The 15,023-nt window shown below is 39.6% G+C and overlaps 1 protein-coding gene across 2 annotated transcripts; it reads right to left on the reverse strand.

Annotated features, from left to right (window-relative positions):
* Positions 1 to 1,920: 1,920 nt before the first annotated feature.
* LOC132770802 (coagulation factor X-like) lies at positions 1,921 to 12,962 on the reverse strand. 2 transcript variants are annotated; one of them, XM_060768127.2, is made up of 9 exons: positions 12,889 to 12,962; positions 11,335 to 11,458; positions 10,100 to 10,260; positions 9,130 to 9,154; positions 8,093 to 8,206; positions 7,658 to 7,792; positions 6,026 to 6,366; positions 4,604 to 4,721; positions 1,921 to 2,749 (listed from the first exon to the last, which is right to left on the reverse strand). In XM_060768127.2, exons 2-9 carry the CDS (start codon positions 11,411 to 11,413, stop codon positions 2,172 to 2,174), a joined length of 1,551 nt encoding a protein of 516 aa, XP_060624110.2. In that variant the 5' UTR covers positions 11,414 to 11,458; positions 12,889 to 12,962; the 3' UTR covers positions 1,921 to 2,171. The 2 variants fall into 2 exon arrangements, with proteins under 2 accessions (XP_060624110.2, XP_060624109.2); XM_060768126.2 differs by having other exon boundaries at positions 12,835 to 12,918.
* Positions 12,963 to 15,023: the final 2,061 nt, after the last annotated feature.

The raw sequence follows: 15,023 nt of genomic DNA on the forward strand, positions 1-15,023 counted from the left end.
CTTAAATGCTAATCAAGGCGGCCAGTTGAAACATTCATACCTTCCTCCAACAGACAAGAGGTTTGATTTGTAATCAAGACAAACTAAAATGATCACAATATACTTGGGATAACTTTGAGGCCTAGAAGAATTAAAAACAGACTTGGTCTAAGTCCACAGTTGGCTTATGTTGTCCCACAAATGCTAGACCAAACTTGTCACGCATACCCATCATTACAAACTTAAAATGCTGATGGGGTTTAGGGGGAATTGTCCACATCCAAAGACACATGGGTATCCTACATCCAGAGGGCCATGTGTATTTCTAATAGGACCATTCATAACATCCAAAACCAAACAATGACTACTCCTAATAGTTATCATTTACAAAAGACCTAACCCAGGCATCTCTGGGTACCTAAGCTAATTATATATATGTATATGTATCTACCTACTTTTTCTACAGGAGTGTATCTATCCCCTTAGAATGCTACATGAAGAATTGGGAGAGTTCATGCTTACTTGGGTTTTTTGCACTGTGGTGGGTGATCTTACCTCACACATGGAAGAAGCCTGTGCCTCATTTTGGAGAAGCTTTTCTCACACAAGAAGATATTCTCCAGCAAGATCTTCCCAGTGCCCTAAATTGCATTATCATTGGGTGTGTGGAGCCCCTGCTATACAGAGAAATTGATAGTGCAGGCCAATTCTGCATGGATCTAGCCCAGTGCAGGCAGTCCCCAAGTTGCAGACATCTGGCTTATATATGACTCATAGATTTATTCGTGTAAGATTTATGATGGGGAAAGGGTATGTTTATGATAAGTATTGAGTATTAAGAAATATGAGGCTAGGGCTTACGGTCTCTTCATGAGGCTGTCTTATTTAATTTACTGAGTCTTTCTCCTTAGTGTATATAGGATTGCGACTTGAGAGCTCCAGAATAGTTGAGAGGCTTACCATTAAAGGAAATGTTAGTTTCAGCTTGAATGTTGCAATCAGAAAAAGATATTATTTAAAAACAATAAAATAAAGAGTTCATGCAGTCCCTGAGTTACAAACATCTGACTTACAAATGACTCATAGTTAAGATCAGAGGTGAGACAACAGGAAGTTAGAGAAATCTACCCATAGAAAGGGAAATTCACTCCTGAAAGAGTTATCATAGGGAAAAAGATGTCTCCACTGAAGCGTTATCACCAATCCTTGTTTCCACAGCAAGTCAACATTTTCAAAACCCAATTGTCAAAGAGACTCAATAATGTGAAGTTCTCTGAACAGGGGCCTATATGAAAAACAAATGTGACAGGAGTGTTAATCCTTCCCTATGCTGTCCAAAACTAATTGTGGAGTTACATTAAAAATGTACTTGTTCTGACTTAGATACAAATTCAACTTAAGAACAAACCTACGGAACCTATCTTGTCCATTACCCAGTGGCTGCCAGTATTCACAAGCTGGCTTCCCTGAAGGACAGGGAAGAAGTCATAAGTTTACTAATGACTGAGGGCCCTTCCACACAGCCATATCACCCAGAATATCATAGCAGAAAATCCCACAATATCTACTTTGAACTGGGTTATCGAGTCCACATTGCCATATATTCCAGTTCAAAGGAGAAAATGTGGGGCCTGAATAGAAACAAGATGTTTCTATTTAGTACACACAGCAAAAGGACTAATTGCAGTTTACTATGTTTAACAGATTTCTTTGTTTTTTGCTTAAAGGTGAATCCCAGTTGCGATTAGCTTAACTCTGTTCCTGGTTTGAAAGTGTTATTTCCTGTTTAATTGTACTTTCAAATCAGTTGTTATACTGCAAAAACTTCATTTTTGTGGTTACCACAAACTGTTGAATTGGTTGAGACTGTGATATTCGTTGAAAAACTATAGCAAAATGTTCTGCAGGATGTCCTGCAAAAACAAAGTTTTTGCAGTGTAATACACTTTTTCCAAGTTTTTATGATAGAACCAATTAAGAAATGACATTTATAACCCAGGAACAGAAATTATGTTATATAGTGTAATAGATGTCTTGTGTCTAAATGTACAGTACATATCCCTTTTAGAACTAAACCTTTTGGTCATGGAATCAACTTTCCAGGGCTGCATCTACTCATTAATGAGTGAAGCCAAGTATATGTATATAATTAAGAAAATGTGCAAATACAATTATTTTATACAAATCAGTTTTCATTTCACAGACCGTAAAAATCCCGTAGAATCAGTCTCACTTTCAATAACTTCTTTTATCCACGGAATGTAGTTGGATACCCTGGTGTAGACCCCATATTTTCCCACGTCAGCACAGCCTTCGCCCCAGCTGACAATCCCCAGGAGATACCAAGTATTGCGATAAGCTGCAGCAAACGGTCCCCCGCTGTCTCCTTCGCAAGCATCCCGGCCTTCCTCGGCATAGCCTGCACAGAACATGTTGTCGGTAATGGGCTTCTCTGTTGATTGCCTGCAAGTGTCCATGCTCACGAGAGGCAGCTTGACTTTCATGAGGAAGCGCGTTAACCTTCCCTTGGCGTGAGTAGCACCCCATCCACTAACCATCCCCTGACTCTGTTCTTCAATCAGCAAACTAGCCAGATTAGAGCTCGGGAGGCAGATGGGGAAGACATGCTGGGTGAAAACGACATCACTGGTCAGGCGGATCAACGCAATGTCATTATTATAATTAGTTGAATCATACTGAGGATGCTTCCAGAATTGCCGCACTTTCACTTTTTGTTCATCTTGTTCTCTCTGATATTTGTCAAAGTCTCCTGAAAGGCAATTTAAAATGTGAAAGAATTTGATCCCTTTCTACAGGTAGCTAATGTGAAAATGAAACTATTGGTCTACGAGATAAAGAATAACTGGCTGCGATAAGGGTCCTCTGGTGGCACAGCAGGTTAAGCCGCTGGGCTTCTGAACTTGCTGATTGAAAGATTGGTGGTTTGAATCCAGAGAGCAGGGTGAGCTCCCGTTCTTAGTCCAGCTCCTGCTAACCTAGCAGTTCGAAAACATGCAAATGTGAGTAGATCAATAGGTACCACTTCTGCAGGAAGGTAATGGAACTCCATGCAGTCGTGTTGACCACATGACCTTGGAAACATCTACGGACAAGGCCGGCTCTTTGGCTTAGAAATTGATATGAGCACCATCCACTAGACTTAATGTCAAGAGAAACCTTTGCCTTGTATTGCTGCGAAGAACATTTATCACAGCGAATCCAAAATGTATAAGTTTTGAAATCCTCTTGGTCAGGTTGACAGCATAAATAATAGGGTATAAATGAAGGAATTGGAATGTTTTTGAAAAAATTAGCCACATCTTGCAGTTCTCTGTTCTTGGTGAAAGAAACCAATGGAAGATGGATTAACGGAGCAGCTACACTATGCAATCAAGGCAGTTCGACACCAAATTAATTGCCATGGCTCAATACTGTGGAAGTTATAGTTTTATAAAATCTTTAGCCTTCTCTGCCAAAAAGTGCTGGTGCCTCATCAAACTATAGCTCCCAAGATTCCGTAGCATTGAGCCATGGTAATTGAAACAATGTCGCAATGCATTAATTCTACATTTTTGATGCATACAAAGAATATTCTCAGCTAGAAGGAGAAAGAGGCTCAAATATGTTTATATCATTAGATAAATCCTAAAGGATATAAAGTCTGAGAAGAGCGGAATTTCTGTCTGACAACAACAAGCTTGCTAGACTTCCAGACTTCACTTGGGATGACAATTTATTCAATGCCCAGGGCCACATTATTTTATGTTCAGACACACATCTAGGACCCTAAAAACATGCTATTAAATTAATTGAATAGAGACACATGAAAGAGAGTCCACTGCATTCCTTTGATTTGCATTCCAAAAAGGTAAATAAAGTTTACTCTTAAAAAATTAAACCTATAATCCAGTGGTTCCCAGCCTGTGGTCTGTGGACCACCAATGGTCCCCAAGAACTAAAATATGGCCTGTGGCCTCACTGTTGCTACACCGTTGCAATGAAAGCGACTGATTTCGCGAAACCCTCTTATAGTGCCGAGGCAACGGGGATGTCGGGAGGGGAGAGGCTGATTACCCATGAAAGGGGTGACAACAAGCCTCCTCAGTGCTGCTTCTCTTCCTTCCCCGGAGCGGAGCTGTTCCATGTGGTGCCTGGAAGTGGAGGTGCCTTCGTGTCTTTGTATTAGGCCTGTTCCTGGAGTTATTTGATGTGCTGATTCAGAAAATTACATTGGATAAACTACATCACCTCTAGATTATTAAATATGGTTTTCTACACTGTTGCAACGAGAGCGACTGGTCTAGTGAAACCCTAGTGACGAGGTTTGTTAAATATAGTTCTCTATGGATGAGTAGATAGTGACTTTTGGATGGCATATGTTCTAGAAACTAGAGCTGATGTGGTCTATCCAAAGCAGTTTTCTGAATCAGCACCCCACATAACCAAACTGAATCTGAAGTTCACCAAAAACTGATTCTTACCCCTTTTGGGACTAATGTTGGAGAGTGGTCCCTGTCCAAAGTGGTCCCCGTCCAAAGTGGTTCCTGGTCAAGTGGTCCCTGGCCAAAAAAAGGTTGGGAACCACTGCTATAATCCTTTGGTGTATAGCTTCTGTAACACTCACCTACAGTAACTTGATGTGGATTAACAATATCAAGGCAGTGTGCCGCAGTGAGCACCCACTGGCTGCCGATTAAGCTGCCTCCACAAAAACCGTATCCTCTTTTATTTTGGATGAGTACCTAGAAAGAAAAGGGATCACCACATGTTCACCCAGTTTATCGCAAGGACTAGGTAGAAGACTAAAGCATCTGTGGTAGGAAGAAGATTCTAAATAAACACACAATTATGTGTAGCAACACTGTGTTTGGACAGTGGTGGCACTAGCTGTTTACAGAATAGGAGTAAAGCAGTTCCAGCACTGTTCCAGCCTTTATTTATCTTCACCCGTGTGAAAGGCAATACAACATCAACCACTATCAAAATTGCAAAATTATTTTTAAATAGACTTTTTAACTTGATCTAATAAGGTGCTTAACCTTTTAACAAGGACAAAATTAAACATCAAAAGAGACTTTGATGAACGTTATTCATTCATTTAAGCAGATGCTGTTCAAAGGTATATAAAACATAGCCCAACCCTAATAATACAGTTAAAGAGATTACTGTACCTCCATTGTGTGAACAAGGTTTCAGTTTAGAACAGTTGTAAACCAGAGAGGGGAAAGAGAGGAAGTCAGAATAATAAGACTGATGACCCTGAACAGAGACACATCTTTGAACTGTAAATGTTATAACCTGTTGATAGCTTGGCCATTATAAAGCACTTCTGGCCCTGGTTAGATATAACATTAACTTCTTACAACATGAACCGGAAGGTGGGAATTTATTTCAACAAATGAAAACACGACCCTTGCCCCATTGCAGCCTGAACTTCTTTTATTAAGCCACTACTTGTATCAACTAGGTTAGTAATCTGGGTGTTTTTTCATTTTGAAAATTGCACAAATTCATAGCTTTTCCTACTCAAAATAGGAAAGCTCAAATTTGGTGAATAGAAAGTTTATTAAAAAAAACCAATCTAATCATTTGCAAAAAAATATATATTTCTATGACTGTTAATTTACAATATAACAACCTGATTATTTCCAACAGAAGGAGGAACAGCAAAATTGAGTTTAAAATGTACAGTGTGTTCAATATTCTCTTGCTTACCCCCAAAAATTCTGAAAATGGACATTGCTTCAATGCCGATGATAGATGAGCTGCACTGTTTTTTGAAGATTAATTAAATCAATCCACAGTGCATTTAAATCTTTGTTGTGTGTTTGGAAATAGCAGACTGTAGAGGGAAACTGGCTGCAAATACCCCAAACCAGTTTGGGAAGCATCAGAATCTGGCCCTCCAAATGCTCCATACCTGCTCCCCCATAGCTAATGGCATAAGGGAAATTACTGCCATTTCCAGTCTTTAACAGGCTATGTTTTCTGTTACCTACAATATGAGGTTAGGCAACTTTGTCAAAACTTTCAAGAGATTATATACCTGCCAAGGACAGTCTCCTGGACGACAGAAACTGCCTCCAACTATTCTGGGAGTATCGTCTGCATCTGTTGAGTTGAAGTTTAGCCAGCTTTGGACATCTCCTTCTGTGAAGTTTCCCCAGATCTCTTCCATGTCTTCTTCCTCTGTCCTTCCTTGTACCGTTGTCTGGTTAAAATTCACTGAGAAGGCCTGACCTGAGGTTTGATTCCCACTGCCAAGGTTTTCCTCAACCATTGTTTCATTCAGTCCAGTGGTATCCCAAATATTAGTTGGATCATATTCTGTTGATCCATCCTCAAGAGAACGTGTTGATTTTTTCATCAGTCCACAGGGAAAGCGGTCTTCAAGGGTAAAAATCAGACAATCCACTTAGCATATGCCTGTTCAGACAACTGAAGGGAGTGACCCTATACGTGGCAGAGGGTTGGACAGAATGGACCTTGTGGTCTCTTTCAACTCTATTATTATATGACATTCTTGGTGGGAAAACATGAGAAGAAAAACCTTAAAACATGAAAAGTGGAAGGAAACACCTACGTAATCGGGGTTGCTGTGAGTTTTCTGGGCGGTATGGCCATGTTCCAGAAGCGTGGGAGGGAGCGTGTTTCTGGAACATGACCATATAGCCCAGAAAACTCACAGCAACCCAGTGAAGCCTTCAACAACACACCCAAGCAATCTGTTTCTGATGTAAAACAACAACATCTGTTTTAATGTCTCAAAAGAAGATATTCTCCATAGCAGCCCATTGAATCATTGAGGCAGATGTTTTAAAAAGTTAAAATAAAAATCCTTATGAACATACCTATACAGTATTCTTGACTGTTTCAGCAGAGACAAAACATTACTGGGTACAATAGTGCAAGGAGGAATTGTGACAGGAATGCTGCTTCTGGGAGGGAGTGGGACTGTCTGTCAGCTGCTTCCAGGCCAACCACATTGATTGCAACAGTGAGAATGGAAAGTGTTGGGCTAGGAGATCCTAACAGTTATGGAAGTATGCAAACTACATCTTAGTTAATACTGATCATAGCTGGTACAGTGTAGTGGGTAGATCATTGATCAGACACATAGGGATACATTTTTACATATAGGTGTTTATCCCTAGAGCTCACCTCCAAGAATTGTCCAAAAATGCCTAGATTCACATCAGCAACCCAGTTCTGACAGTCTTCTCCAGCAGGATCAGATCTTTTGTAAACACAAATGGGTCTAGTTTGCCCTTTCAAGATCAAGCCACCCTGAAATACTTTGCATAACAAGGATAGCTCACAACAGGGAAGGCTGCTTGGCGTGGCAAATGACACCATATCCTGCTAATTAAAAATATCCTGGGATCTTAGCATGGATAGCCCTAGTTCCAGTACATTATTACAGTTGTTATCAATATTGGAAAAAGTTTCAAAGCCTCCCAAATTAGGAATCCATTCTGGATGGCCCTGGGCAAGCTGTCATTGCTCACCAAGCATGAGTAGTCAACTGAATGGTAAATTATATAAAGATACTAAAGTACTACAATGGAAAGCAGTATTCAAAAATATGGAGGAAATTTTGACATATTTGGTCCTACTGCATCTCCCCCAGCCTGAGTGCCAAACCCTACCCTCACAGTCAACAAGTGTTCTCCATTACCTGATGGTGTGCACCCCTTTCCATCTTCATTTAGAGTGTATCCCAATGCACAGGAGCAGATTACTCGAAGCGACTGTTCAGTATCTTGGCAGTATTGCCAGCAGCCACCATTCTTGTACCAACAATGAACTTTCTCTGTATTAAAAGTACACATTTTATTTGGGTCATAATTGCAGCCCCTCATCTCATAGTCCTCCCACAATAACCACTGCAAGTTGTCAGTCACAGAAATACAAATCACAGCTCTGACCACTTCCCTAGATTTAGGGGATATGTTCTTGAACCCATGGATGAATGCTCCTGAACCCATGGGCCAAAGCTTTTGGTTGTTTTTTGACAGATCTGTCCTATATAAAGCATAGCATGGCTACAACAAGCATGGCACCAGGGGACCTGGGTACTGAACAGGTTCTTTAATACTATATCACCACTTACCTATTTCACAGTGACTCCCTCCAAACCTTGGGGGACAAGTGCAGGAATGAATGTAGTGCTTCACTTTGCAGACTCCACCGTTCTTACATGTGTTCGCTTTACAAGGAGTTAAATCTATTTGAAAAGTTTGTGATAATATAATCAAACTTGTTTTTTAAAATAATTAATTGCATTTATTTATGAAAATAACCAGTGAAAATACTTGGCATTACATGGATTGGAATTTTGTGGTTATATCTAACTAAGGGATATTATTTTATATATTAAAAATGCATTTCGGATTAAACATTGACATAATTCCACATTATTTCTACCACCATAATCTGAACTTTCTACTTGCTTTCTTCATCCTTTTGTGGCATTTACAAACTACCTTTAGAAGGTTTCTGATTTTGATATAGATGCTTCCTAATCCAACAGAAGAACATTATTGCATCCTGGTCATTCACTTCTTATTATAGACAGATGTGTAATCCTTGGAGTGCTCTTGCCATAATCACTACATTTTGCAACAGTACAACTAACAGCAAAATACTATCAATAAAACAATGTATTGAAATGGAGACATAAACAGCACACAAAACATCCAACATAGATCACTCTAGTAAAACTACAGCGTATTAACATATTTTTTTTCAAATTCTATTCCTTAAATCCTTTTTTGTGGTTACATTTAATGGGATTTACCTTCCATTTAAGTACCTATCTACAAGATTAAAATTTAAAAACAATTTAAACTAGCAGGCAAACAGCCTGTCAAAATATGTTGTACACAAAGTGGTTTCAATCACTGGCCTTCCAGATGTTTTCAATAGAGACTTCCAAAATCTCTGGAAATTGGCCAAACTGGTTGGTATTTTCTGTTAGCTAAAGTCCAAAATCACTCAAAGGAACCTATTTGATATTTGAGAATGGCTACTATCCATGGTAGCAAATTGAGAAAGAGGGGACCAAATAGAGACCCCAATCCTTTGTTTCAAATTAGCGATCTTTTGTTTTTGTAGTAAGAAGAAAAAGGGACAAAAATACAATCCTACCTTTGTAATCAAACCAGAACTCCATCTGAAAAACAATTACAACATTTTTTATTATTCCATTGGTAATTGAACTGCAGATCCCATGATCCTTCATCATTGGCTGTTCTGGCGAATGCTGAGAGTAGTCTACTCTACAACATTTAGAGCAGAGCTTTCCAAACATTTCACATTAGTGACACCCTTTTTAGACATGCTTCATTTCGCAACACAGTAATTCAGTGTTACTAGCAAATCGGAGATTGAACCAGAGGTTCCCAACCTTTTTTTGACCAGGGACCACTTTGATCAAGGACCACTCTCCAACATTAGTACCAAAAGGCCCATGTGGTCTCTTCCAAATCTATTCTGTTATTCTGTTATTCTAACTGGCAGAAAATAATGTGTCAACAGATGTAAGCAGTAAGTAATTATGATTTCAGCTTACAGCTACTTTTGATTCAGGCATGGGCAGACTTTGGTCCTCCAGGTGTTCCTAATAGCCTATTGTTAGGGAGCTGTGGTGGCACAATGGGTTGAACCCTGTGCCGGCTGAACTGCTGACCTGAAGATATGAAGGTTGGCAGTTCGAATCCACGAAAAGGGGTGAGCTCCATCTGTCAGTCCCAGCTTCCCATACGGGGAACATAAGAGAAGCCTTCCACAGGATGGGACAGTCAATTCTCTTACACCAGAAGAGACTCTAATTCGCTTCTGACATGATAAAAAAGCTACTGATGCATTAATCTAGTTTCTTTTTATTGTTTGTAAGGCAACCCTGTCTACTTTTACATATGTATTCAATCATTTTATCTGTTTTAATGTAGAGCTGATTTATTGCTGAATTGTGACCTGTTATAAATAACCTACATGGGACAACTGACTTTTTTCACCTATTTGATCTTGCAATTCACAGTATACATTGCATATTTAGACAGGTACACATTTGTGTCTTTCACGTCTGTCAAAAGTAGCCTCGAGTGAACGTTCTCACCGTTTTTTCTTGTGATTTAAAAATCTCCTTTGCCTCCTCAAATGAACACTTTTCTTCAATGCATTCTCTTTCCAGGTCTCCAGAGCGAATCTCTTCTAAGAACTGATTGGCACGCTTGTGAATCCTCAGAAACTGAGTTGCATCAGATTTTCTCCTAAAAACTATAAACACAGAACAAGATAATACCGGATTCTGTTTTTTCCCCTCAACACAGGCCAGAGAAGAATAACAGAGGAAATCAACATGGGAGTAATCCCTGTGGAAAAGAATAGGATTTACTTTTAAGTAAATATACATAGGACTATCTTGTACATCTGTTCACCTCTAGATAAATCTCTGACATCTGTTTGGAAATTGCAGCCTGTAATGAAATAACCAAGACATTGACATCTCTGGCCCATGCTCTGTTCGGATATCAGCCAGCATGCCAATGCCTTAAATCAATAAATAGTTTTCTAAGATCCACAGATAGTCGCAGGAATACCTCAGCAAGTGAGAGTTCAAAAGTGGCAGGCTAAAACCCAGAACCTCAATCCATGGTTGATACTGGATGAGAAACTCCTCCATGGGCACACAAAAGACTGGGCAACTTGGAAGGCGCTGAACAGACTGTGCTCTGGCATCACGAGATGCAGAGACAATCTTAGGCAATGGGGATACAAAGTGGAGTCCACAACATGTGAGTGTGGAGAAGAGCAGACCGCAGACCACCTACTTCAATGCGGTCTGAGCCCTGCCACATGCACAATGGAGGACCTTCTCACAGTAACATCAGAGGCACTCCAAGTGGCCAGCTTCTGGTCAAAGGAAATCTAGTTTAATGCCAAGTTTTTAACTTCATTTGTGTTTTTAAATACATTATAACTGTACCCCCAATTTGCTTCTGACACGATAAATAAATACCTCTACATGGATAGCACATCAACTAATGACTGCCTAACATTATACGAATTAAGTATTAATTGCACTCACTTGATTGTAATTCCAACACAGCTCTATAACCAATAATTGTCTGGGTAAAATTAAAGCCACAGCATTGATTTCGGCTATAATTTATCCTATGCTAAAATTCAAACTTTGCTGATATTGGGTTTATTTCTGAATATTAAATACTGTCCCATTTTTTAAAAAGATGGGATCCCAGTGGACTTCCAACTAGTTCAATTAATTTTGAAGCCAATAAATAGATAAATCCCATTGATTCAATGGGTCTACCCTAGGTGTCATTTACATACCTGATAATGAACAGTGTAGATTGCTGTAGAAGGAACAGGTGAATAAGAGCAGCATTGCACCCAAAGAAGTTCTAGCCATTGTACAGCCAAAATGGACAGAATATTTTAGTTTGAAGAAAATGACCTACAAAGTGGGGAGCAAAAACAGTTATGGTCCAAACATAAAAGAAAGTCCCTATTTGTATAGAAGGGAAGCGTATATCCCTTAAGGCAGTGGTTCTCAACCTGGGGTCCCCAGATGTTTTTGACCTACAACTCCCAGAAATCCCAGCTAATTTACCAGCTGTTAGGAGTTCTGGGAGTTGTAGGCCAAAAACATCTGGGGACCCCAGGTTGAGAACCACTCCTTAAGGGGTGACGGAGAGGAGAGGGGGGAAACCTTTTATTAAAATTAAATGAATAGAAAATCATGTCTATTTCACAACTATCACTACATTTAAATGCCTTCGAATCTAAGCCACTTAAGTGCCCTTGTTTGTATTCATATACTCTATAATGATAGCAATATATACAGTGTTCCTTCGCTTTTCGTGGACTTGCTGTTTCACAGGTTTTTGCCTCCTGACAACGATGGGAGTATGGAAGGGGGTTATACCCTCTCCCTCAAGAGAGAGGCAGCTAATCGTAAGAAGAGATAGAGAGAAGAGATACAAAGCGGTATATAAATCACGGCCTTATAGTCCCTTCCTTATAGCTAGCAAAAAAAAAAGTGTGCTCTGCCTGGTACCTTTAAATCTCTCCTCACTTCTGCCGCATCCTCAGAATGCAATATATGTATATAAAACATCCCTGCTTTGTGCATTTTCACTTTTTGCGGGTGGTCCTGGAACATAACACCAGCGATAAGTTGGGGAACACCGTATATGTTAAGTTTGATAGAATCTGCATCCTAAGGTCAATTATTATAATAGCCGGAGCCCCCGGTGGCACAATGTGTTAAACCCTTGTGCTGGCAGGACTGAAAACTGACAGGTTAAGTTTGAATCTGGGGAGAGCACAGATGAGCTCACTCTGTCAGCTCCAGCTTCCCATGTAGGGACATGAGAGAAGCCTCCCACAAGGATGGTAAAACATCAAAAACATTTGGGCATCCCCTGGGCAATGTCCTTGCAGACGGCCAATTCTCTCACACCAGAAGCGACTTGCAGTTTCTCAAGTTGCTCCTGACATGAAAAAAATTAGAATAACCAGTCTAAATGCAAATAGGGAAAGAGAGTTTCTGTGCTAGGTGCAAGTTGATGCTCTTAGAAAAAAATGAGGCTATTTCTTTGATTCACCTATTTGTATTCTGTGGAAGAAAGCATCAACTCAGATTAAACTGTCCATTTTCTTTGCCAGAATTTATGATTGAGGCAAATACTACTCATCAAGTAACACCTGTACTTCCTATGTTTACAGTCTAAGGGCATTCAACAGCTGGAACCTCATCACATGTGAAACAGCACGAGGACTTAAAAGAAGAAAATGTGCAACATAAAGAGTTAAAGTATTTATCTTTACCTAAAGGAAATGGCTGTCCATACGTTGCAGGTTCAAAATACTGTGTTCTCTTACCTGATTAGGAAGGACAAAGTGCTGTTTAGATGAACACCAAAGAAAGCAATGGGAATTTATTTGTTGATGATTAATCCACCACAAATATTGACCAAGAGGCCAAAGGGGGGGGAGGGGACGGGGACGACAAGGCAGTAAATGTCCCAGTCATAGAAAAACATGCTTCATTTAAGAGCTAAACTAACTTTTAATGCCATTATGGTAACTGTGGCACACTTCTTATATACCACTAGCTGTCCCTGGCCATGCTTTGCTGTGGCCCGGTCTGGTTAAATGGAAAAGAAAGAAAAGAGAAAGAGCAGGTTCCTAATTTTGGGAGATTTAAGGTGTTGAGCGAACATTTACAGTTTTATTTATATAGGTAATTGTCTATATAACAACAACATCAACAACAACAATAATAATTCTGGTCTATATAATAATAATAATAATAATAATAATAATAATAAGTAAATAATAATAATCTTGGTCTATATTATAATAATAGTAATAACAATAATAATCTATGCAATAATAATACTGGTTTATATAGTAATTATGATAATAATTATACTGGTCTATATAATAATAATATTATTTCCCGTTCTTCTTTTCCTGGTACTGCTCCAGAGGCAGGCAGGCAGGCAGGTTCGGTGTGGGGCGACCAGGTTGCGGATCCCAAATGGCAGCTTTGGACCTGATGGGGTTGCTTTGCGCTGCGTGTGTTGCTTGGACGTCCATCAGATGGTGCTGTTATTGAAGCAAAACATATTTTTACCTGTCTCAGGTGTGGCATCTATATAATAGTAGGTATGTGAAAACATAAAAACATTTGCCTGCTCAAATGCTACGTTGTGTGAAAATTTCAAAGCAATTAGTGAAGTATTTTGGGAAATTTGAGGTCATGAGCAAATGTACATTTACATTTTTATTTATATCGATTCATACATTTGTGGGATAGTTTGTTGAAATGCTTGAATTTATATTCTGTCACTTACACAGCTGACACTCCCTTGAAGGCACTGGGGACTTTAACACCAAATTCTACATGCAAGAAAAAAAATATTGTATTCCAGAAAACAAAAGTTGTTTTGTTCTTCATGGCCAAAGTTGCTAATTTACTTTTAACTACTGCTACTACTGTGTTTTCCCGAAAACAACACTGTCTTATATTTATTTTTCCTCAAGAAGATGCACTATGACTTATTTTCAGGGGATGTCTTATTATTTATTAATTATGGTACAACAATCTACATTTATTGAAATATAGTTGTCTTTTTCTGCAACATCGTCATAACTCTCCAAACCTGGACTGATGCTGTTTCGTGCTGGATGAGAGAGACCCACAGTGCTGAGTAAAATGGTAGTCACAGCTTTACTTCTTCCCCCTGAGGACACACAATACCTAAAGCAGAACATCCTGCTCCCCACTTCTCTGAGGGGACTTTTACTTTCATTTTCTGTCTCCTTCTGTGTCTCAGCTTGCAGCACACATAGAATGACCAGGATCTGACCTAGTTGATGGGTCTGCACACACCTCTCCGGTCTCCTCCGAGATAGCTGTCACAATGGGGCAGATGAGAAGGGCTGCCCATCTTCTTTACCGCTCTATGCTGGTATGCTGCATAGCCACGCCTATCACTATGTCTTATTTTCAAGGTATGGCTTATATTGTACAAATGCTTAGAAATCCTGCTATGGATTATTTTATGGGTATGTCTTATTTTCGAGGAAACATGGTACTACTATTAATTCTACTCCTCCTTATCTCCTTTTTCTCACGCTCACTCTTCTTTGGCAGTAGGGAACAGAACGTATTAATATACCAGTAACTAGAAATCATTACATATTACATTAAAAATAGGAGGCCCCGGTGGCACAGTGGGTTAAACCCCTGTGCCGGCAGGACTGAAGACCGACAGGTTGCAGGTTCAAATCTGGGAGAGGTGGATGAGCTCCCTCTATCAGCTCCAGCTCCTCATGCGGGGACATGAGAGAAGCCTCCCACAAGGATGATAAAAACATCAAATCATCCGGGCATCCCCTGGGCAACGTCCTTGTAGACAGCCAATTCTCTCACACCAGAAGCGACTTGCAGTTTCTCAAGTAGCTCCTGACATGACAAAAAAAACAAACATTAAAAATATTTTTTTTTC

Source organism: Anolis sagrei, chromosome 3, assembly GCF_037176765.1.
Source record: "Anolis sagrei isolate rAnoSag1 chromosome 3, rAnoSag1.mat, whole genome shotgun sequence".
NCBI lineage: Eukaryota > Metazoa > Chordata > Lepidosauria > Squamata > Dactyloidae > Anolis > Anolis sagrei.